General features: G+C 41.2%; 1 protein-coding gene across 1 annotated transcript in view; it reads right to left on the reverse strand.

The window, feature by feature from the left end:
- Window positions 1–1106: 1106 nt before the first annotated feature.
- VPS53 (vacuolar protein sorting 53 homolog (S. cerevisiae)) overlaps window positions 1107–22540 on the reverse strand; it is a 127616-nt gene continuing 106182 nt past the window's right edge. Inside the window, exons 18-22 of the mRNA XM_004684807.2 lie at window positions 15399–15547; window positions 11169–11238; window positions 2711–2848; window positions 1737–1841; window positions 1107–1282 (exon numbers count right to left, since the gene is read on the reverse strand). Coding sequence (XP_004684864.1) covers window positions 1112–1282; window positions 1737–1841; window positions 2711–2848; window positions 11169–11238; window positions 15399–15547 — 633 coding nt within the window. The 3' untranslated portion in view covers window positions 1107–1111. The remainder of the gene's footprint in view (window positions 1283–1736; window positions 1842–2710; window positions 2849–11168; window positions 11239–15398; window positions 15548–22540) is intronic.

Below are 22540 nucleotides of genomic sequence, written 5' to 3' on the forward strand. Positions count from 1 at the left end.
TGTATGCAAAAATAAATAAATCTTAAAAAAAAAAAAAAAGAAATGGAAAAAATAGGTCCTCCCTGGTGGCACAAAGGTTTAAAGCGCAGCACTAAGAAACCAAAGCCACTTCAGCATGAGTTTGATCTTTGCATTGGAGTTGACCCACATGGCGTGGCAGACCTCTCCTGACCCCACCCACTGCTCCCCTCAGCAGTGTACTTCATAGATGTGCCTGTTCTGCTCCCCACTCTGTCTCTGGTGAGTCCTCTCACAGCCCCTGCACCTCTGGTCTGTACCCCAGCTCTGTATGTATAAATAAATAAATTAATCTTAAAAAAAAGAAATGGAAAAATAATCTGCTTACATCACACTGTGAGGTACACAACAGAACCCCCTTTCTGAGGGAGGGGTGGGTCTACCCCATACTTAGGCCAGGAGCACCTGTTTCCAGGCCTGCCACACACAATCCTCCAGAGAGATGCTCTCCTTAGAGAAGGAAATGGAAATTATTGAGTGTTGGGGAGGACACAGAATAATTTGACCAAATTATAAAATGTACCAGAAGCAAAATATGGACCAGGCACATGGAGAGGAGTCAGGTTCCACAGTCTTCATAAAGCAGGTGAATTTCCTAGATCTGTAATCTGCCACTCTGCTAACTTGGCCCCAGAGCCAAACCCAATGAGCAGGAGAGGAGCCTGGCTACAGCCGTGATCTCCATTAGTGGCAGATAGAGGAAGGGGTGAGGTCCAGGCTTTTTTGCCTGAGCTTGCTGGAAAGGCACAGGGTGGGGAACGGTATAGGCGCCAGAGGATGTGGCTGCAGAGGTGAGGCTGAGAGCCAGTGACAAGTGGATAGAATGGTGCAGTCCGGAAACAGTGAGTGATCTGCAGGCTCTTCATTCCCTGCTGCCTCTCCTGCAGGAATCAGAGATCACCTAAACTGCCATTGACAACCTAGTCATACTCAATTTCTCCAGTTAGCACAGAAATTAGACAATGCATGGGAGAGAGACATTAACAATCCAAGTTCAAGACCGAAGATCTGAGATCAGAGTGAGCACAGGAGAGGGGCTTCCTGGAAGCGGGGTGTGGAGAGTCACGGTTGGGGGGTGGAGTGGGGAGTGCTCCTACAGTCTCTTTTTAATTAGTTTCTCTAGTTTACGGATCCGAGATGATTCCTGTTCGGGGGTTGGAGCCAGTAGTGACAATGAGCTGGAGCCTTCTGGCCCTGTGGGTGGAGTGGGGAGCCTCTGGCGGAAGAGTTCCAGCATGCTACTCTGCTCACTTCTCTTCAGCCCCTGAGGATGAAAAGAAAGGAGAATAACTGTGAAGACTGGCCCCAGAATGGCCCAGAGGGAAAATGTCATTATGCTCTATGCTGTGGGCTCCCTGAGCAGCAAGATAACTTGAAGCTGAAGACCAACACTTTCTTCAGGGGAGCTATCAGCCCCAAATCTAGCTGGAGAGAAAAGCAGAGGAGGACAAAATGGTAATAAAAAAGAAGAGAAAGACGGGGTTGAGAGAGAAGGGGGAGGATAGCTTTCTTCATTCTTCTCCTTCCAACTGCCTCCACTGAACATGGAGGTACCATGAGAATGAGGAAGTTCTTACTACCCAACCCCTCCCCCCCAAAGGCTTCTTACAATCTGGTTTTTAGCATGGGGCCAGGCATATCCATTTTGAGAAAGCCCATGAAAGACCACTGAGTGTGTAAAGGATGTGCATGTGGGCAAAACAAGACAATGAGCTAACCTTCATGTCCAGTATCTTCTGGAAAGTTTCTGTGTTGCAGTCTGTGAGGAGTTTGATATAGTTGTCAACAAATACCACTAATGGTTCATGAGGGGCCATCACCACCTGTCAAGGGAGAGATAAGAGTTGGCCCTCAGGGAAAACCCACAACAGGATGGTAGGGAAGCATCTCTCCTCACTTGAAAGCTACCAAACAGATTCTAAAACTTCCTTAAGCAGCAGCCACTACAAATATAGAAATGTCCTCATGGCCTAGTTTCTTTCCACATTCAATTGGAGCAACAATTCCTGCTGCTTGATACTTTTTACTCCTGCTATCATTTAAACTGAGAAGAACTTAAAGGTGCTGAACTTTTAAGAACATTCCATGACAGGGCCATCTGTTCTCTAGCCTTCTCCCCTTGCCTCTCAACAAGTACAGGTGGGACTCAGATGCAGGTGCTAAAGGCTTAGCTCAAGGCTCAAGACATTCTCATCACTGCCTTCCATATTAAATAGTAATTTGTAATATGGGGCTACAGAAAACGCATTTTCTAATTAGACTCAGTCACTGCAAGAACTGTTTGGAGTTCAGAAGTTGCAGAGTACAGAAAGTCAAAGAGACTTCTGTGGAAAGGAGGAGTTGATAATTGCGCCAAAAATTCTTTCTGAGAAGCAAAGAGATCCCTGACTCAGACACTGATCCAGAGACAACGCCACCCGACTCCCAGTCTTGGCCAAGTCTTATTACAAGAGAATCTCATTACAATGATACAAAAAAGTCATTTGTCAAGAAGAATTACTGGTTCACTGATTTTCTACAATATCTGATGAGGCTAAGCTTTATTCTAAGCCCAAGAATGTGGACAGTCCTTTGGAATAGGTGGGGATTGCTGGGAATAGGTCCTGACCATGTTTCTGAAACCAGTGCTCTTTGGAATAAGTGATTAAATAACAAGTTCCTTGTAACAAAGCCCTGCGGAAGACAGGCCCACCTTGAGGATCATCTCTGCCCGGGTCATGCCTTTCACGACAATCTTAGTGTAACTGGCCGGTGCCTTCCTCACCACCTGTGAGCCAATGGAAGGCAGATCGAGCAGGACCATCTTCAGGGAGTGGGTGTCGAGCAGCAGCTGTGGAGGAGAAGCAGAATATTACCAGCCGCTTTTTACAGATACAACCTACTACCCCAAAGCTGATTTATAACATTCTACTGTGTAATACATTCTGATGAAGAAAATTTGGAAAATAAATGGGAGTATAAAGGGAAAAAACATTGTTATAATTCTTATTACCCAGGAAAAATAACCAGAGACCACAGTGAAATGTGGTATCACTACTTGGAAAGTGGAGAAATTCATTTTTACTGTTCTCACCAGGAAAAAAGAAATGGTGGTTCTGTGGCAGGGTGGAGGCCAGCTAATGCTAGGGTAGTGGTCACATTTTTGTTTAAAGATTTATTTATTTATGCATACCGAACTGGGGTAGAGGCCAGAGGTGCAGGGACAGTGAGAGGATTTACCAGAGACAGAGTGGGGAGCAGAAAAGGCTGACTGACGAAGTACACTGATGAGGGGAGCAGTGGGCAAATAAGCATGTAAAGATATTCCATATCAAATGTATCATAGAAATTACATATTAAAACCACCAGTCAGATACCACAACACACCTATTAGAATGACCAATCCTTAACAATGACAACACCAAACTCTGACAGGCATGTGGAGCAACAGAACTCTCACTCCCTGCTGGTGGGACTGGAAAGCAGTACAGCCATTTTGGAAGTCAGCCAGGTTGTTCCTGACAAATACACACATATTTTCTTACTGTATGATCCAGCAATTGAGCTCTCTGGTATTTATCCAAAGGAGCTGAAAACTTTGGCCAGCACAAAATCCTGCATAGGGACAATTGTAACAACTTTATTCACAACTGCCAAAACTTAGAATTAACAAAGATAGCCTTCAGGAGATGAATGGATAAACTGTAGTATAGCCAAACAATGGAATATTATTCAATGTTTGAAAGAAATGAGCTGTCATGGAAACAAGTGCCCAGTGACAGATGAGTGGGTAAAGATGTGGTACATATATGATGGGATACTACTCAGCTATAAAAAGGTGAAATCTTGTCATTTGTTATGATATGGATGCAACTAGAGGGACTTATGCTAAGTGAAACTAAGTCAGAAGGAGAAAGACAAAGACCAGATGATTTCCCACATATGCAGAATATAAAAAGCAAAGGGACAGGCAAAACAAAATGTGTCTGCAGAACTGAGGCTACCAGGAGCCGCAGGGGAGAAGGCCCAATGCACGGTTGTGAAGGATTATCAGAGCTTTGGTGGTGGACATGGTGTGATAACATGTATTTGTAGAGGTATGAAACTATACTTCTAAAACACACAGTGTGGGAACCTAATGTTAGTTACCTCAATAAACATAATTAAAAAAAAGAGCTATCAAGGTATGAAAAGACATGGAGGAAATTTCAATGCCTCTTAGTAAGTGAGAAATCAATTTGAAAGGGCTGCATACTGTACAATTCCAACTGTATGACATTCTGGAAAAGCAACACTGAGGAGAAAGTGAAAAGACCAGTGTTGCCAGAAGGTTGGCAACAGTGGCTGGGATGAATAGGTAGAGCACAGTGGGTGTTTAGGACAGTGAAACTACTCTGGAAGATAGCACAATGATGGATACATTTCAGTATACATCATCCAAATCCGTAGACTGTACAATACTAGGAGTAAATCACCATGTAAGCTATATAGACTGATGATTATGATGTGTCAATGTAGGTTCATCAGCGACAGCTATGTAACCTGTCTGGTGGGGGATGCTGATAGTAAGGGAGGCTGCGCATGTATGGCAGCAGAAGGCATATGGGTATTTTCTGGATTTCCCCCTCAATTTTGCTGTGATCTTAAACAGCTCTAAACAAACAAACAAAAAAACTTAATTAAAGAAAATAGTGAGGAAACTACATTAGGGAGTCATTTCATGCAATACTGTAATTCAGTGAAGGCCTGAATTTTGTAGGATACTCAACTGCTAGGAAAGTGCTGGCATTTGGACTTTCCTCGATTTCTAGAGATGAAAATGTGTACAAAGCAGAGAAGAAATAAGTATATACTGTCTGAGGACCAGATGTAGAATCCAGCATCAGAACATGTCCCAGTGCCCCACTAGAAATGATTGCTGACTCTTTTCCTCAGAAAGAGGCATTCTTTGTACATGCCTGTAAAGGATTCGTATGTTAAACTCCAGGTGGATTAACGACCTTAACATAAAAAATTTTTTGAGAATAAAGTAGATTATTATTACTTAGGAATGAGAAGAATGTGAAACTCAGGAAAGATTGAAAAGATGGACAAAACTCACACTCTATAGAGGACTCTACACTACCTTAAAATAATCTATCAGTTAAAGCTTGTATCAAAAGACACATGAACAAATTGAAAAGACACACACCAGTAGAGGACAGCTGCAATACTGGCAAAGGAATAATACTGAGAACACACAGTGATTCCTGCACAAAAGATCAGCAATCCCAGAACAACAGTAATAATAGTGGGGCAGAAATATGAATAGGCTAAATTTCATCTGCACAAAGGACATGTGAAAAGACAGTTAACATTATTAGTTGTCCAGCAAATGCGAATTAAAAACACAACTGTATACCATTCACATTTATCAGATAGGTAAAAGTAAAAATTAGGTTGATAATACTAAGTGCTGGCAAGGATAGAGGGCAATAAAATTCACACTCACAGTGAGAGTATTTGCTTACTTGAAGTTATGCATAACCCTTAACACAGAACTCATACTTAACATCCTTTTAGAGGAATCCTGCCCATGTAAGAAAGTGTTCCCTGCCTTTACTGTTTATAAAAGCAGAAGAATGAAAGCAATCTAAATGTCCATCAACAATAAGTAGGATAAACAAATGGTGGCATATTCATGTGTGGAATATGAGACTGAAGTTAAAATGAATGAACTCAAACAACATATTTCAATATGACTAAATCTCAAAAAACATTTGTTGGGCAAAAAAAATCCAGCAGGAAAATTATATACATAGTACCATTTATATAAAGCTTAAAAAAAAATGCAAACAAAATCACATATTATTTGCAAATATATAGATACATAACATCAAAACACATATGGGACTGATAAAAATCAAAATCAGAATAAAGTTTACCTCTGGGCATGGAGGGGAACGATGGTAGGGGGTGCTTTGGCAACAAACTGTAATGATTTGCTTTACATAGAAAAGATCTAAAGCAAATGTGGGAACACGTTAAGATTTGACTGACCTGAACTGGTATTTTTGATATTATTTTTAACAGGAAATGTTTCTTTCTGTTTTTAAAGTATGCTATTTGAGACCTGGTGAGGATTGAACTTTATCTTCCATATAGCCAATTTTCACAGCCTTGTCAAAATCAAAGCCATGTCTTAGCATTTACTTGATGGTAGGGAAAAAAAAATCAATGATTATAAACTTCTTCTATACTTTCTACTTCCCAGAGATATATTATATGCATAAAAAATTGTGTAGTCTTAAATGACAGGGAGAATTTTGAATGAACCAGACATAATTCTCCAGTGTCCCTCATATCTTGAGAGAGATGACATTTTCAATCCCTGGCCAGTCACAATAAAATTCTGTCCTCACCAGATGGTTGAACAGATGGAAACCTTGGTCTTAGGTTTTAACAAAGCAATGCAGTCAAAAAAGGCAGGAACTAGTCAGACAGATTTAGCAGCTGTCTGTGGGAAATGAAGGTGAAAGGCCCCACTTTTCTTGAAATCTACTGATTTTCATTTTTGAAAGTAGCTAAGAGTTGAGTTCTTCTCCTCAGGCACAAAGCATTGAGCAAGAGGTAGCCATCGGCCAATTTGTTCTGGCCTCAGAGAAAAGTTCTGGGTGAAGTGGCTCATGCTGCTGATGGGGTCCTAGGGCCCAAGGCTGGTCAGTGTGCCATGCGGGTAGTTAGGCATCTCCCGCACTGGAGGGCTCCGAGGGGTTTACTTCTTAAAGAGCCTCCTACAGCTCAGGGTGGACACCAGCCCTGTCAGTAGTGATAAAAAAACTTGAATAGATAAGATAAAGGTACGCTCTGGAAAAGTAAAGACCCACATATGTAATGCTAAATTCTTCAGTGAGTTAGCACAAAAGAGAAACAGCTGAGCCCATCATGGGGTCATGCCCTGCTTCTTTCCTTCTTAAATTCAAATTTTGGTATAGCTTTCACACTGTAAACTACACAAAGACCAAGTATATGGCTTAGTTAACTTATATACATACAGCTATTCTCCCTCTTACCTAATTAATGATTCAGTCACTTGTCACTTCACTTGGGGGATATGTTCTGAAAAACCCTCACAGTGTGTAACTATACCACCAAGATGGCAAAACCCACTATACATCTAGGCTCCCCAACACAGTCTAGAGAGACCACTGTCATATGTTTCACCCATGGTTAACAAAACAGCATTAGACAACAGGTGACTGGTTGGGACATTCCAGAAGTTACTACTGGCACCTGGTGGGGAGAGGGGTAGAGGATGCTGCTAAACATCCTATAACACACTAGACAGTTCCTGATTTAAAAATCCAAATGCCAACAGAGCAGAGGCTGAAAAACCCTGCTGTAATCACTCCTTATCCTTCACTCAGTTTTTTTTTAGATAAACTGTATATACAATGAAAAGCACAATTTTGCTTACACAGTTTTGAGAAATGGATTTACTCACGTGATCTATACTCTCTCACAAGTTTCTGCATATACTCTTTTCCAGATTCAACAATCTCCCTTCTTTTCTAATATTCCAAGATTTAAAATAAATCTCTATCACTTACGGGTATTAAATTTTCAACCCATTTTTAAAAAGGAGTGCTTAAGAACACTGCCACATTTAAGAGATTTACTGAGAAGAGATGTGCTTGAGAATAAACACCCCACTTTCTCATTTTTCCAGCTGCCATGATGAACAAACACACTGTCTGATTTTCTTTATTCATTTACTTGGTACTTGGGCTTAAAGAACTCTGAAATTTATTTTAAATACTCTTTTCCAGATGGTTTCGAATTATGTGACTTTAAGAGTTAGTCAAAATGTGATATAGACAGACAATGGAATATTATTTAACCTTAAAAAAAAGGAAGGAAATTCTGACACATGATGCAATTTGGATCGCTCTGAAAATATGCTAATAAAATAAGTCAGAAGCAAAGGGCAGAGACTGTATAATTCTGCTTATTAAGAACGAGGTAGTTCAAATAGTTAAAACCATAGAGATAGAAAGCTAAAGAGAGGCTGTCAGGAGCTGGAGGCTTGAGAGGGAGGGAGTCATTTACTGGGTGTGGAGTTTTGGTCTGGGAAGATGGCAAAGGCCTGAAGTGTAGAGTGGTGGTACACAACAATGTGAATATACTTCATACTAAATAACTGCACTTACAAATGGTAAAAATGGTAAATTTCACACTATATTTATTTCACCAACATAAAAAGTCGTTGTGGTTTATATCACAAAACTAAGGGCAAGTAACTTCAGAGACATGAAATCTATGGTTCAAAATCTTTTAAACCCACAATAGGGCAGATCTAGCGTGTCTCATTCCAGGCTTTTACTCAAACAAGAGGAAACTGAGCCCAGGACAGGGGAGCAACTACTCATAATCACAGGGAGCACAAAAAGCAACTGAACAGATCCTATTCCCTATACTATAATGAGTGATGGACTCTATGGTAGGTTTGGATTCCATTTTTACTGTGTGCTTAGTAATAGGTACAAGACAAGAGGCTAATTAAGGGCCCTATAAATCCCTCAAGGTTCTCTGAAATTCACAAACTAGCAAAGAAGCATCACAAACAAATGGCTCAATTCCACATGTCTTGCAATTGCTCAAGAGGACCCTGGACCCAAAGATAAATCTCCTTTATATAGTAACCAAGAAGAGAATAAAGAACAGGAAAATATCTTCTTTCCGTTTTGTCAGCTTAAGTATTAAAATATAATCTAAATTTAGGAGCTAGTACCTTTGTGGCAAAGCAGAGGCAGCAAGGATTAAGCTAAATTTCAGTTCTGATGGTTCAAGCTGGGATTACAGCTGCTACCAGACTTGAGGCAGAATCTGCTTCTTTCTATGAGCCCCTCTTTAACATCCCCATACCTGTTTTCTGCTGACTGAGGGATCGTGCCTCCAGCTACATAACTGCTTGGATCTCCAAGTCCAGATACTCGTAGCAAGCATGGGTCTACCAGAACCCGAACTTCACACGGGAATTTTTCAAGGGTCATATTGACCCATGTTCCCACCCTGTTTCACCAGGCTGGGCCTACTGAGACCCACACTCCCCTGCCACCCATTTGTATTTGCTTGGGACCTGATAAAATAAAATTCCAGTTTCACAGCTGGTTTTCTTATCCACATATCAAAGCAGAAGTAACTACTGGCCATGTTGATATTTTTCTGAAGGCACAGGCATTGAGTCTGAGCTCATCATTTCTCCATTCTTTTAAAGAAGAGAAAATCTGAGGAAAATAGACATGATATTGGACTTATGTGATGATGGGAACATAGCAAAGATATTAGACACTAAATCAGTCAGCCAGGCTGGGCAACGCTGCCAATTCATGAAGATATGTTCCCAATGAGTCAACTTTGTGTTTTAGTGCCCTCATCAAGTCTAGAAGCAGAAACCTAGTAACTGAGAACTTTAAAGCTTCTCTCAGATACACAGATCATAATCATTCCACATCCTTTCAGATTGCACACAACAGTGAGGTGAACAGAATGAGTTCCCAGTAAACATGTGCTAATGAAACTGGAGACATGTTGGGGCATTATTCTGCTGTTTCCATCGGAGAGAATTTGTTCTAAGGTTATGACATCCAAGAGGCAAGAATTTCAAAACAATGAAATGCTACGGTCAGACACAGTCTGTCAGTGTCTGAAGCCATGAAACCTCCCAAGAAGGTTTCTGAGACAATACTTTTGACTGGCTAAATGCTGGTCAGTGATGCCAGGCCCTGACTCAATGTTCTGATGCAGGGAGGTAGGAATTGAAAGCAGAAACAAAGTTGTGTCCTTGGCCTGAGAAAATTTAAAATTTGTAAGAGCTGACATTTGTTAATTCACACAACTGTCCTGTGAGGCAGCACTTTATTATATAGATGAGGAAAACAGAGTGCTAGAGGTGAAGAAACTCAGCAGTTACTGCACTGCAGAGCTAGGATTCAGTGCCTGAATGTTTATACCATACTGTAGCCTTTGCAAAACCTAGGAAGGCCATTGGCTTATAAAGAGTATAAAAAACATACTGCAGTGAGCAGATTCACAGATGACTTTGATGCTTCTTTAAACATATGATACCTCAGACTATCTTCCTGGTCTGCCTCATGCCAGCCCAGCGGAGAGTCTGGGGTAAGTCACTGAGCCAGGAGAAGTGACAGTGAAGCCTCTACCAAGTCAAGGTACCACTAATTCTAACTGGGAAGAAGATCAGGATTTTTGGAAATGTCTGGTATTATATAATAGTTTACTTAAAAATATAGTTTGAGTTCTTTTAATATAAAAGGAAGCCAAGATAGGTTACTAAGTATTGCCAGATAGAGGTGTAGGGAGGATTTATTTTAATGAGTATATGAAAAATCACATATGGCCAATATAAATAAGTAGTTGTTTTTCTATAACTAGGAGCTGAATATTATTTGTTTAAAGTGTTTTAAACTCTTTTCAGGATTTAAACGGTTAAAGTTGCAGGTAGTCTGAAATAAGTGATAGCTGCAAAGAGGTGACTTTGCTGAAATACAGAACTCTCTTCCTCAGTGCTGAGCCTTGACCTCTACAAAGAGATGTCTTGAAGCACAGAACTCAGGTGGACAGAGTGGGGTTTATCAAGGAAGGCTTCTACGGTGAGGTGAAGAGAGCCTCAGTACTACAAGATATGCTTCCTCTGCTTGCTACTCTTAAATGGGCTCGGCAGTCACTACAGGATGCAAAATAATCACAGGCTTTGCTGTGACACTTTTCTCCTTGCCCTTCTCAAGCCCCCACACTCACAGCAGTTTTCTCTGAACACCCATTACTTCCTCACACTGCTAAGATAGTCTTTCATAAAATTTAGTCTTAGGTCACTTAGCATACTTATGTTTTACTTGTTAACTTGTATGTTATCATCTATCTCTTATTAGTATGTAAGCATCATGAAGGAGAGACCTCTGTCTAGTCACTATGAGATACCCTGTACCTAGAAAAATGCCTGTTTGTTAGTAGGTACTCAGCAGAAGAGTATTCAATAAATGGATAAATGCATTAAGTTGCCAGGTCTTCATTCTGTCCCAAATGGGACAGAATTTATTTCTCTAGAGTAGATCTATATGAGGAAGCTCTGTAACAAAAATAATAAGGAAAAGGTCCTACTAATTTCATCTCACCTGTTCAGCTCCCACCATGCTAATTGGCTTGCACTTGAAGAGGTGGGTGATGAACTTGGGAATGAAGGAGCTGTGGATAAAAATGAAATGGCAAATTAGACTCATTCTCTCTTTGGTAAAGAACTGCACAAACTTTTCCTAGCACCCCCTGTCCTTCTGTGGGAAAAATGAGAATCGAACTATATAATACCAGCCTTTTTATGCTGTCCAATGCCTGGCATTATTTAGGTATGCATGGCCATGGGATGGCGTTAGGGGCAGTTGATCCCTCTTAAACTATTTTTTAAGCTTTATTTATTTATGCATACAAGAACTGGGGAACAGACCAGATGTGTGGGAGTTGAGAAGATTCACCAGAGACAGAGTGGGGAGAAGAACAGGCAGACTGACTGAAATACATTGCTGAGGGGAACAGTGGGTGGGTGGCTTAGGAGAGGTCTGCTGCACTATGTGGGTCACCCCCCCCCGGGGTTGGGAATCAAACTCAGGCCACAGTGTCTACAGACAGCTTCACAGTGTTGTGTTTTAACCAGCTGTGCCAACAGGGAGGGTCCTCTTAAACTATTAATACAAAGGTAAACTCTAATTAGCCACAGACCATCATTCCCTTGGGGACTGTTGTTGGTCCTGACAGGGGACACAATGTAAACCCTTCTGCTCTGCTGGAGGGAAGGACTTCATTGTGGGGATAGGGTTAAGACTCTTCTTCAGGGTCTCCTTGTATGGATATAACATTTAGAGCTGCCATTCTGTCTCCATTTTAAGGATGAAACCAAGAACCTGGGTCCTGCATGACACTGCTGAACCACTAAGCCAACCATTTTTGGACTACTAGTTATTTGAAACATCAAAAAAAAAAAAAATCCCACTTCTGTTTAAATCAGTTTGTGTCCGGGTTTCCATTATTGGTAGCAGGAAACATCCTAACATACACAATTGGGGATATACACAAGGTAGTTATGGGGTCTCAAATGCAACAAAAGGAGACAGTTGCTTAGGGAGTAGCTGTTAGATCAAGGACCTAAATATATGATCTCCAAAAAACCCTACTTGGGATGGATGGGCAATCTGGGTCAGGTGGACTGATGGTGCTGGTTGAGGGGAAGGGAGGATATAAATTAGGTAGCAGGGTTTTTTAGAAAAAAATTGCAGAGTTCAGAGTAGAGAAAGCTGGTTCTACTAGTAGTGTATAACTAAGGTGTGGGGACTAGAAACACCTATAATCAAAGCCAGACCCACAGTGAAATGACCAGGATTTGTAGGTGAGATAAGACAGTCTAGCAGCCTGTCTCCTCACTCTCCCAAAGCTGCTCTCAGGCTTGTGACTGCCATCCTTTTTGAATTCTCTACATCTTTTCCTGTACACTTGTGATCACTCTACTACCCAATGACTCACTGGACTTCTCACTGGAATGACCCACTGGCACCCAGCCCCAGCACATCTAAGACAGCCCCACCTCAGGATCTAGTCTCAGTAGACAGATCTCATTACCCAGTGGCCTCACTCAGAAGTCAGACAGCCCCATCCCACCCTCCAATCAGTAAGCAGACCACTCCGACACCCTGTTGTGCCAGCTGACCATCCTCATTGCCACTATCCTTATTTTCTCACTTGAGGTCTTAATTCCTAACTGATCTCCATACCTTCAGCTTCATTCTTTCTATTCTACCATCTTCCAAAAGCTTATTTCAAATGCAAATAGGATCAATACCCTCCTGTGATTAAACTCTTGTAATGGCTATACACAAGACTTCCTTAATTATCTTGATTCTCTGCCCCCAGCCTCACTGTGCTGAGGCACCTTATGCTTCAACCTGGTGAGTTGCTTGTAGATTTCACAAATTTGTAGGCTATTTAATGGCTATATGCCTTTGCTTACACTGCTCCCTCTGCCTGGAATGCTTGTCCTTACTGCCTGGGGGGTGAGCACACACAGTCTCTTGGGCCTTGCTCAAGGACATCTCTACTTTGAAGCCTTACTTCAGTCACCTCCACCATACTCTACATGAAGTCCATAGAATTTGTGCTAACATTTAAGCTACTATTTATTATACTTATTTGCTTACATGTCTATATTTCCTGCCACTGGACTCTAAGACAAATGAAGACAGGGGCCATCCATGTATGTTAAGCCAAAGCACTTACTTCTGTGCCTCAAAGGAATGCATGTTAAATAATAAATAATAAAGGTAGCAGCTACCACTTTTTGCATGCCAGTGGGATATCAGTAGTTTACCAATGCATTATCTAGTATGCACCTGACTTCCCAGGTTAACTTCCCAACCAGATTATTAAATGAAGAAGTAGCTAGTGGATGAAGAAAATCCCTTGTGGTGGTGGGGTTGACCTTGATGTCTAAACAGGAAAGGGGATTGTTGCTTCAGGGACAAAATGGAGGCATAAGGACATAGCTATGGCTTTGCATTAGCAGGGTAAGATATGCAGCTAAAGGGAAGGAAAGTTAAATTCCAGTGGTCAGACTTAAGAAAAGGCCTACTGATCAGGAGGTGAGAACAAAGGACAATTTGGAAGGGATTCTTCAGTGTTCCAAAGTGAAGTAATAAGAGATAGAATTCATACCTAATTACCACACTACACACGATTTATAACCTAAGTTACTTTACACTGGAGTAGATTTTAGCTGTATCTGTCAGCTCTGTATTAGTTTATGGGGGGAGGGTGGGAAAATATAGGGACCATGGACATGTCTTCGGAGAAGTCCCAGCAATGCGATGGGTAATGCCCCGGCTTCTCCAGGTCCTGGGGTGGCAGCAATTGCTGTTGGCTGGGAAGGGTCTTCTACAGCTCCCATTTCTGGGGTTGCTAGTCTTCAGCTGGTATTTTTTATAAGGATGAGAGGGGTGGATTAAATCAGAAAACTCCTTTCTAGATCACACGTTACACTCTTCCAGAAATGAGAGATGGGCATCCTATTCCTCGCTCACCCACAGTGGGCTTAGAAATAACATTACAGGACTCTGAGAGAATGTGAGGCTGATTTGGGGACAGGCTAAGTAAATGGACTCCTCACTCACTTTAACTTCAGTTCAGTCAGGCCCCTGTGCGACCACACTGGAGATATTCGGTCACAGTAAATTTTTACAGAGACACTGTTTCTACGAGGGGTTACGGGAAGTGTCATGATGTGATTTATCAGCACTGCTTTTCACACACACTAATGAGCACCCCGAGAGCGAAGGGAATGTCAGCTCCTGGTTCGTCAGCCACACTGTAGACGTTAATGCCTCCCGGGAGAGTGCAGTCTATCCTTTCTTGACAAACTGGAAACTGAAGCTTATGCCACAAGCTACTCCATAATTGTTGTTCCTTAGGGATTTCTTTGTGAGGGAGAGGGAAAAACCTTAATTGAATACAAACTGGGAGAGATTTGAGGAAGACAGAAACTTGGAGTCCTTAATCACCCTTTGGGACTTGGATGAGAACAACCTTAATACGGTAGCTTGGCCTGGCCTAGCCTTCCTGAAGGCCTTCTCTGAGAAGTTTGCCAAAGTGCCTGTTTGATAATTGGTCAGAGGAGGCACTGACCCTCTTGCACTGCCTGGTCTCAGGGGAAACTGCTACAGCCAGATGCTGACTGACTGGCACAGGCCCAAACTATTTCCTCGCTTCAAAACTCAAGCTAGAAATGGCCACACACGAGGATATGGCAGGAAACATGCAGCTCAGTGTTCACTCCATCCACTTTGGCAATGGAGCTCCCCAACTTGCTCTTCCTAACTTCCAGTGCTTTGCCTGGACTCAAGTATGTCCACAAGTAGATGAATTCTGGCAGCCACAGTAATAAGAACCCCAGGGAAGGAAGAAGAAAAGATGTAGGAGAAACAGAACTGATGGTTCCCATCCTTAAAAACCTTATGATCTAGATGGAAAGGCAAAAATGCATACATGAAATCACTAAAAAATAATGTTAACCATCCAAACCTGGGGGGAGGTGGGGCATGGTTGTGTTCATGTAACTGAAAGTAAGAGAGCCCCCCAACTCATTTGTTTGCCCTGATGTGGCTGACAACTATATAACTGTTAGATATATAATTACAAGTAGCAGACTTAGTTTTATTATTATGCATTTTCTGGGGACAAAAAAAATCAGTTTGCCTGCAGTTCCTAGAATAAGGCCCAGCCTGATGGTAGCATCACCTAGGCTGTGAGCATGTTGGTGGTTAGTATACATTCAAAATAATCTAGTGATGAGATATTACAGAACTTACTTTGCAAATTTAATGCAGAACTGAGTGAAGTATTTCCGTGTAGATGCCAGATTGTCACGGATGATGGGGACGTTCTGTTTAATGTGAAGAATGACAGAGGTGACATAGGGACTCTGGTCACCCACGTGTTCCACATTCTGCCACTGCATCTGAAATGGAGACAGGCCAGACAATCAGTTAGACCCCTCAGAGGATGACGGCTTTACCTGATCCCAGAGAGGTGGCAGGGGAGAGGAAATCTGGCTTGTTATCGCAAGGGGCAATGGGCCCCCTTTGTTTGGGGGAGCTTGTCATGCCCAATGAGAAGTGACTGGTTGTGAATAAAAATAAGGATGTCTACCTTACTCCTGACACTGAGGCAACTTCTCCCATTCTTCCCTTATGACTTCGACAGCCTTCCGCTCCCAGCTAACTAGCCATGTTTTCAAGGCAGCAGGCCTGTGACTTGAGGATACCAATCTTCTGCCAACTGTTCTCCCAGGAAGGGGTTGGGGAGACCAGGGAAGGGATATCTACTTCTGAACAGATTTGTGGCTTGGGAGACCAGAGAGGCGGCTGGGGTAGACAAAATGAAATCTCGGTGAGAGTGGACTTACATCTTTCTCTTGAGTAAGATCGAAGAATTGGGGATTTTTTAAAAAGGAAACTAGGGGGCCCACCCTGGTGGCGCAGCGGGTTAAAGCACAGCACTGAGAATCTAAAGCCGCTTCCTCATGAGTTCGATTCCCGCCTGCCCCGGAGGTGACCACATGGCGTGGCAGACCTCTCCTGACCCGCCCACTGCTCCCCTCAGCAGTGTACTTCGTCGATCTGCCTGTTCTGCTCCCCACTCTGTCTCTGGTGAATCCTCTCACCCTCCGCATCTCTGGCCTGTACCCCAGTTCTGTATGAATAAATAAATACATCTTTAAAAAAAAAAAAAAAAAAGGAAACTAGGAATGATATGTTGCTTCAACATGATCTGGAGTTGGAATGAGGAGATGAAACAAGATTTGAGAAGCAGGGTGGTGGGTATATAAAAAGTTGATGACATTATTTTCTTTGTTTTTGTACACATTGATATTTTCTATAATAGAACAGAATAGTATTCCTGAACCTTCCTGATTATGTTAAGAATTCAATCAAGGGAAAAGGAGAGAGGATCTTTGGCAAACCTGAGGGGTAGATGAAAAAGCAGGGACGTGGGGGACAGGGTGGGAAGAAGGAACAGGGACTGGACAGATGCCAGGGGTGGGGGAGACATGCACTACTGGAAGACTAGTGTGGTCCTTGACCAGGCCATGAGCCAAAATGAGCCCTGTTTGGCTCAAGCTCTAACAATCTGAGGACAGTTAGGGAAAATGCTCTGGAAAACATCTATGATAAATTGGCTACACACACTTTTTTGAATAAGTGGTACTTAGCAGCACTGGTCCCTGGAAAACGGGACTAAGGCAAAGCTGTATTGTGTCTTCCACTTTGGGCATATACAGAAGAGAGGAAACAGCAGCTCCCAGGCTGCCAGGAAGCTGGCAGGGGAGGGGATGGGCACTCTCTTCCTGAAAAGAGTGAGAATGTGCTCGAAGAACTCTGCTGAGTCAGCCTCCCCAGGTGGAGCTGGGCTGCCTGTTAAAAAGATCCTAAGCCACACACAAACCATATAACATGTTCATGGAAGGAGGGCAGTAGTTCTGAGGCCCCAATGTCTCTGGCAAGAAAACCCTATTTTTATAGCACTCCTGGGGAAAAGATAAAGTCGGTACTGAGAGCACTGGTTTAAGGGAACTATATTGTATGTGGATGGTTCCCTAGTTTCTGGGAAGCTCAGATGGCTATGTGTTGTCCTAATGTGTCTTCAAATCAGCAGATATTTATTTTCTCAAAAATTTAGGTACATGTAAGTACAGAACTACAGGGAAAAAAAGCAGAAGGAACTTTCACCTTCACTTCACAGATAAGAAAACCAAGATAAGACAGTAGGGTCTTATGCAAAGTTTCTCAATAAGGCTCCACATAGAAACAGGTCTTTACTTTTTGACTGAGGGGAAAATAGAGACAAACAATGAAAGAACAGTAGAACAGCCTACTATGAACTGACTTTATATTCTAAAGCTTTGGTTATATGCAATGTTGTTATCATTATCTTATTCCAGAGGCTTCTTTTTCCATCTGGCTTTAAATATTTGACCCATTCAAACAATGAACATCCAAGGTAATTTTAATGAGCTCAGAGGGTGAAGCTGAGACTGCCAGGTGCTGTTAACATCTCACCTCATCCTCCTTCCCCAGTTCTGTTAAGACTCGGAGCAGGACGTCCTGGGTAAACACAGTGAATGGGGTAGGGAGCTCAATGCCCATCTTCCCCCTGGCACACAACTCTTCCATAGCAGGGGCTATTGTTTTCTAGGTTGGCAGCATTTTATATTTCAACATCTCACAAAGTTTATAAATGATTATCTAAACATTGCAGTTCTCCACAAACAGAAGGAGACCATAAAGCAAGGTGGTAACATGCCTTGTCATTGGTTACAAAGCAACTCTGAAGCAAGACAGAGCATGGATTGTGGGCCTTCTTCAAGTTCCCGCTGGTTAGTCTGTATGTGTGTAATTTTATGACTCCTGATCACCACTGGCCATGTCAGTACATGTCCACATTTGGAATAAACATGAAAAGATCTTGATGTGATTTTAGTACTTTAGCCAACTATGACTCTATTGGTCAAGTTAAACAGAAGTATTAGCAGAAGTCAAGTGGATTCATAATTTTAAATTTAAATCAGCTCAATGAAGTCGGAAAATAAAAGTACTGGAGGAATGATGAAAGTTGATACTGCTTTTCCTAATTTTTAAAAAAATATGCAAAATATAACCCACCATGATTCTGTCAGCTGTCATGGTCTCAACAGCTCATGCTTTCCATTATCCACCCTGGGTGACTCAGGGCTTAGGTTGTGATGTGAATGGCCCATGACACCTACATTAGTACCTACAATGTGTAGATTGCTTTGTTTTGTAGACCTCACTGCCTTTATTATTCCTACATGATCTCATTTAGTTCTCACAGTGATCTTGTATAGCTGAGGAAAAAGAAAAAGCTCAAAAAGGTTAAGTAACTTTCCCACTTGGTAAAATGGCTGAGTTAGGATAACCCTGTTCTGCCTAAAACCCAAGCATTAGACCAGGCTGTTTTCTAGACATTTGGTTAAAAAAAAAAAAAAAGAAAAGTTTTTAAAAAGAATAAAAAGCACTTAACCAGGCATTAGTTCAAGGTAAACTGTTTCTCAAGATGCTAATGAAATACATAGTGATCATGCAGTATTCTCTTCAAAAAGGAAACAGAGAAGCTTGCACTAAAAGAACAAACATCATGAAAAGTCATCAGTAAAATAAAACTCCAACTTTTCCAGGTAAATCTCATATTTGACACTTCAAATTACACCCCCCTCACCTCCCTGCATTTATGGCTTTTCTTTTTATTTCTGGGCTAGGGTGAAAAGCAGGCTGTGTTCTACTAAAACTATATAAGCAAAAGTTTGCAAAAACAAGCACTAACTAAGATACAGGTTTGATAGAAACAGCAAGCAAGGAAAGGATCCAGATAACCATGCTGAGGGCCTCTAGACCCCATAGTGAGCCACAGGGAGACATGGGGGGGAGGAGCATCGGAAGGGGCCCCTAAGGAGGAAGTGTGTGGTTGATGAGGACATCCCACAGAGGTGGCCAGGAGATAATCACTTCCTAGAGACAGCACACACTAGCAGATAATCCTGATCAATCTACAGACCAGAGGACAGAGTTCCACACTAGCTTACTATAGAACCTGTACTTCTCTATTGCTGTCTCAAACTTGAAAAGTGGCCTCTCAGAAAAACTAAATTTCCTTAACTGAAAATTAACAGTCTCACCTATTCATTTTGATCACTGGACCACAGAAAAACAGAGCACAGACTCAGATAATTGGACTCTGGGAACTTTTCAGGCAACTGGAATCTAGTGTTAGGGTTTCAGCTATTGGGTCATTGGACCCAAGCATCAGCCTTTGCTCAGGAATAGCTATATAAGCACACACTCATTCATACATTCAAATCTTGTGTGGGTTACTTTTGCTGATACAACAAGCATTTTCTATATTTATAGATATCTTCTGTCTTTATAGCAATGGGCCAAGCGCTGCTTGAAGAATAAGGTTTATCTTAAGATCCTACCATATTCTAAGTACTGACTAATATTTTCACATGGACTTACTGTTTACAATTATACAGTGAAAGGAGGTATTCTGTAGATGTTAAGACAAGTGTGAGGACAGTTAGTGATGGTCATGTATAAGCATACATGACAAGTCAACTGGCTGAGATCTAGACTCGGGTTATTTAACTCCAGTCCATGTTTTTTTTCCATTTTACCATACAGCCCTCCAAAAGGAGTGTTACCACTCTAAATGAACTTGAAATCAGCTGAGGGAACTGGAGAATGCTTAATCAAGTTTAGAATAAGGCTGTACATATGTGGATAATGTGGGAGTGGTGATGGTGGTGTAGAGGAGATGGAGTGTTTCTTGTCACCTTTACGCACAGGGAGGCATGTTCCTTACCTCCAAAGGGGAAATCCAGAAAGGAGAGTAAAAAACAAAGGCTTTATGTATACACACACACACGTATATTTCCCCCATTTACTATCTGACCAGTGGGAAGTTGTTTTGTACAGTTTTACTTAAAAGCAATTTGAAAATACCCATAAAAGTTGTTAGCATTATATATAGCTTTTGACCTTTCTAATTCCCATAAAAGCAATCAATCTGGAAGTTCTGCAACACATATACACACATATCTGTCAATTGTCAGGCTGTTTATAAATATGAAAAATTGGCAATAACCTAAAAACCAATCAAAAATGAACCAAATATGTTTCAAGAGAAGCAGCAGATTACAGCACTTAAGATGATGAAGTCTGCATCTGCAGTCTGCCAGTCATGAGTTCTAACACTGTCTCTGTGACCTGCCAGATGTGTGACCTGGGCAAATTGTTACCTTGCCTTGCTGAGCATCAGGTTTCTGATCTGTCAAGTTGCGAAATAATATCTATAGTCTATAGATGTGTTGAAAGATAATGTGTGGAATACTCTTAATACAGTGGCTGACGTATTAATTCCATGGTCAGTGTTAACCACTGTTACGATTTTAACAATAAATGCTCTGTACTACAGAACCCTATGCAATCACTAAACATAAGATACTTTTAGGATAATGACATGGAAAATTATTTAAAAATAACCTGCCAGGTATAAAAAACAAGCAGGTTATAAAGGGGTATGTAAAGTATGAAACTGCTTTATTTAAAATATACCTGCACAAAAAGACTGGGAAAAAATTCTAATCGTAATTATGGGTGATTTCTGTTTTCTTCCTTTTTTAAATCTGTATTTTCTTTAAAAAAAAGGAGCTTTATTTGGCCATGATAATTTTTTTTAATGAAAAAAGCAAGATGTGCTTTGATTATATGTGGAAAATGAACTAAAGCATTTGTTAATCACAGAGTTCTGTGGGCCTCCTGAAATAAATCTACATTTTAATGACTGAGGAAAATGAGAACAGATTTGAGGACTGTTTGAGCTATTTCAAAATGTCTCTGGGGAATAGTTACGCAGTCTCCCAAATTAGTACATGTTCACAATCCTGAGGCCTAACAGAAATTACGTGCCAGACTGTATGAAAATGTAATTTGTTCAGTTTCTTCTTTCTGCTTTATTCGAAAACTACCATTAATGGACAAAAGTTAAGTATGTTTGACTTTGGACAGAGATTTATATTCTTTCAACCTAGTGATGAGAGTAGTCTTAGAAGAAAGGACACAGTGGAGAGGATCAGGGTGCTAATGATATCTTTTAAAGAAACCATAGTTTTCCTCTTTTTAATCCACTTGTGAGCCCATAATTAGGCATACTAATTCCTAAAGCCTTACAGAATTTGCATTAAAAAAATCAAAATTCTTCATATTTCTACCAAAACACTTCAAATACCTATCTTTTCAAGAATCAGGGGACTTGGTATTATTTCTGGCTTCACTATTGAAAGCTATGTGACTTTGGGTATATTATGAAAAAGAAAACTATCACCCAAGAATGACAATTCATTAGTTTTCAGAGAGAAATACGCAAAGCAGACTGGAACACTTGGGTTGGCTGCTCAACCGTATCCAATGAAGAAAAACCCAAGAGCATTATTTAGTAGAATGACTGTGATGTCTGAAGAACTCACAATCAAGTAAGAACAATACTCATGTGAGCCTAGTATTCTGGGGCACAGTGACTTATTGATTGTTCTGTGGCTTTTAGGCAATTTACTTAAACTGATTTTGCCTCACTTTCCACACCTGCCAAAAGTACTTACTCTTACTGTGTGTGTATGGTGTGGTACAAAGCTTTAGACAGACCTGATTATGAACTCCGGCCCGCCACGTGTCAGCTAACAGATCTTGGGCAAATAGTCTCTCTGAGGTTCAGTTCCTACCTCTGTGCAAGGGAGAAGGTAACAACATAAATGGCTATGAACGTACTGTCAGAATTAATTGAGGTAATTTGCATTTGGGTGCTGATTCCTTGTATGTGCTCCATAAATAACAACTTACTGTCATTTCATTGAGCTCATCAGAAAATAGTTGCAATATGGGAGGGAAAGTGATCTGAAAGATAATTTTGACATCACCTGTTAGCAACACTACTATAATCTCAAAATTATAGCTAAGCTCTCATCATCACTTCCTCTACTTGGGCCTGGTCTATTTAAATTTTCACATATTTTTTGACCTCACTTTGCCTCTCTGCATTTTCCATTAGCAGGGTTCTTGTTTATACCCAAGGGAGCTAATATCTGGATGTTGGGATGCCTTGGTTCTGATTTTTCTTCCAGGATGCTACCTGCTAAAGTAAGAAGTCCTACTATTAAGCATCTTCACAGAGCATTCTGTCATCTTCAAAAGCACTTGTCATGGGAAGGAAAGAAGCACTAACAGGTGCTACCCCATGGATAAACACTGGAAACATTAGGCTTAGAGAGAAAAAGCTGGGGTAAAAGACCATATATTACATGATTCCATTTATGTGAAATGTCCAAATAGGCAAATTCAATGAGACTAAAAGTGAAGAAATGACTGTCAAGGAAATGGTT

This window comes from Condylura cristata, unplaced genomic scaffold, assembly GCF_000260355.1.
Source record: "Condylura cristata isolate star-nosed mole 26May11 unplaced genomic scaffold, ConCri1.0 scaffold00017, whole genome shotgun sequence".
Classification (NCBI taxonomy): Eukaryota; Metazoa; Chordata; class Mammalia; order Eulipotyphla; family Talpidae; genus Condylura; species Condylura cristata.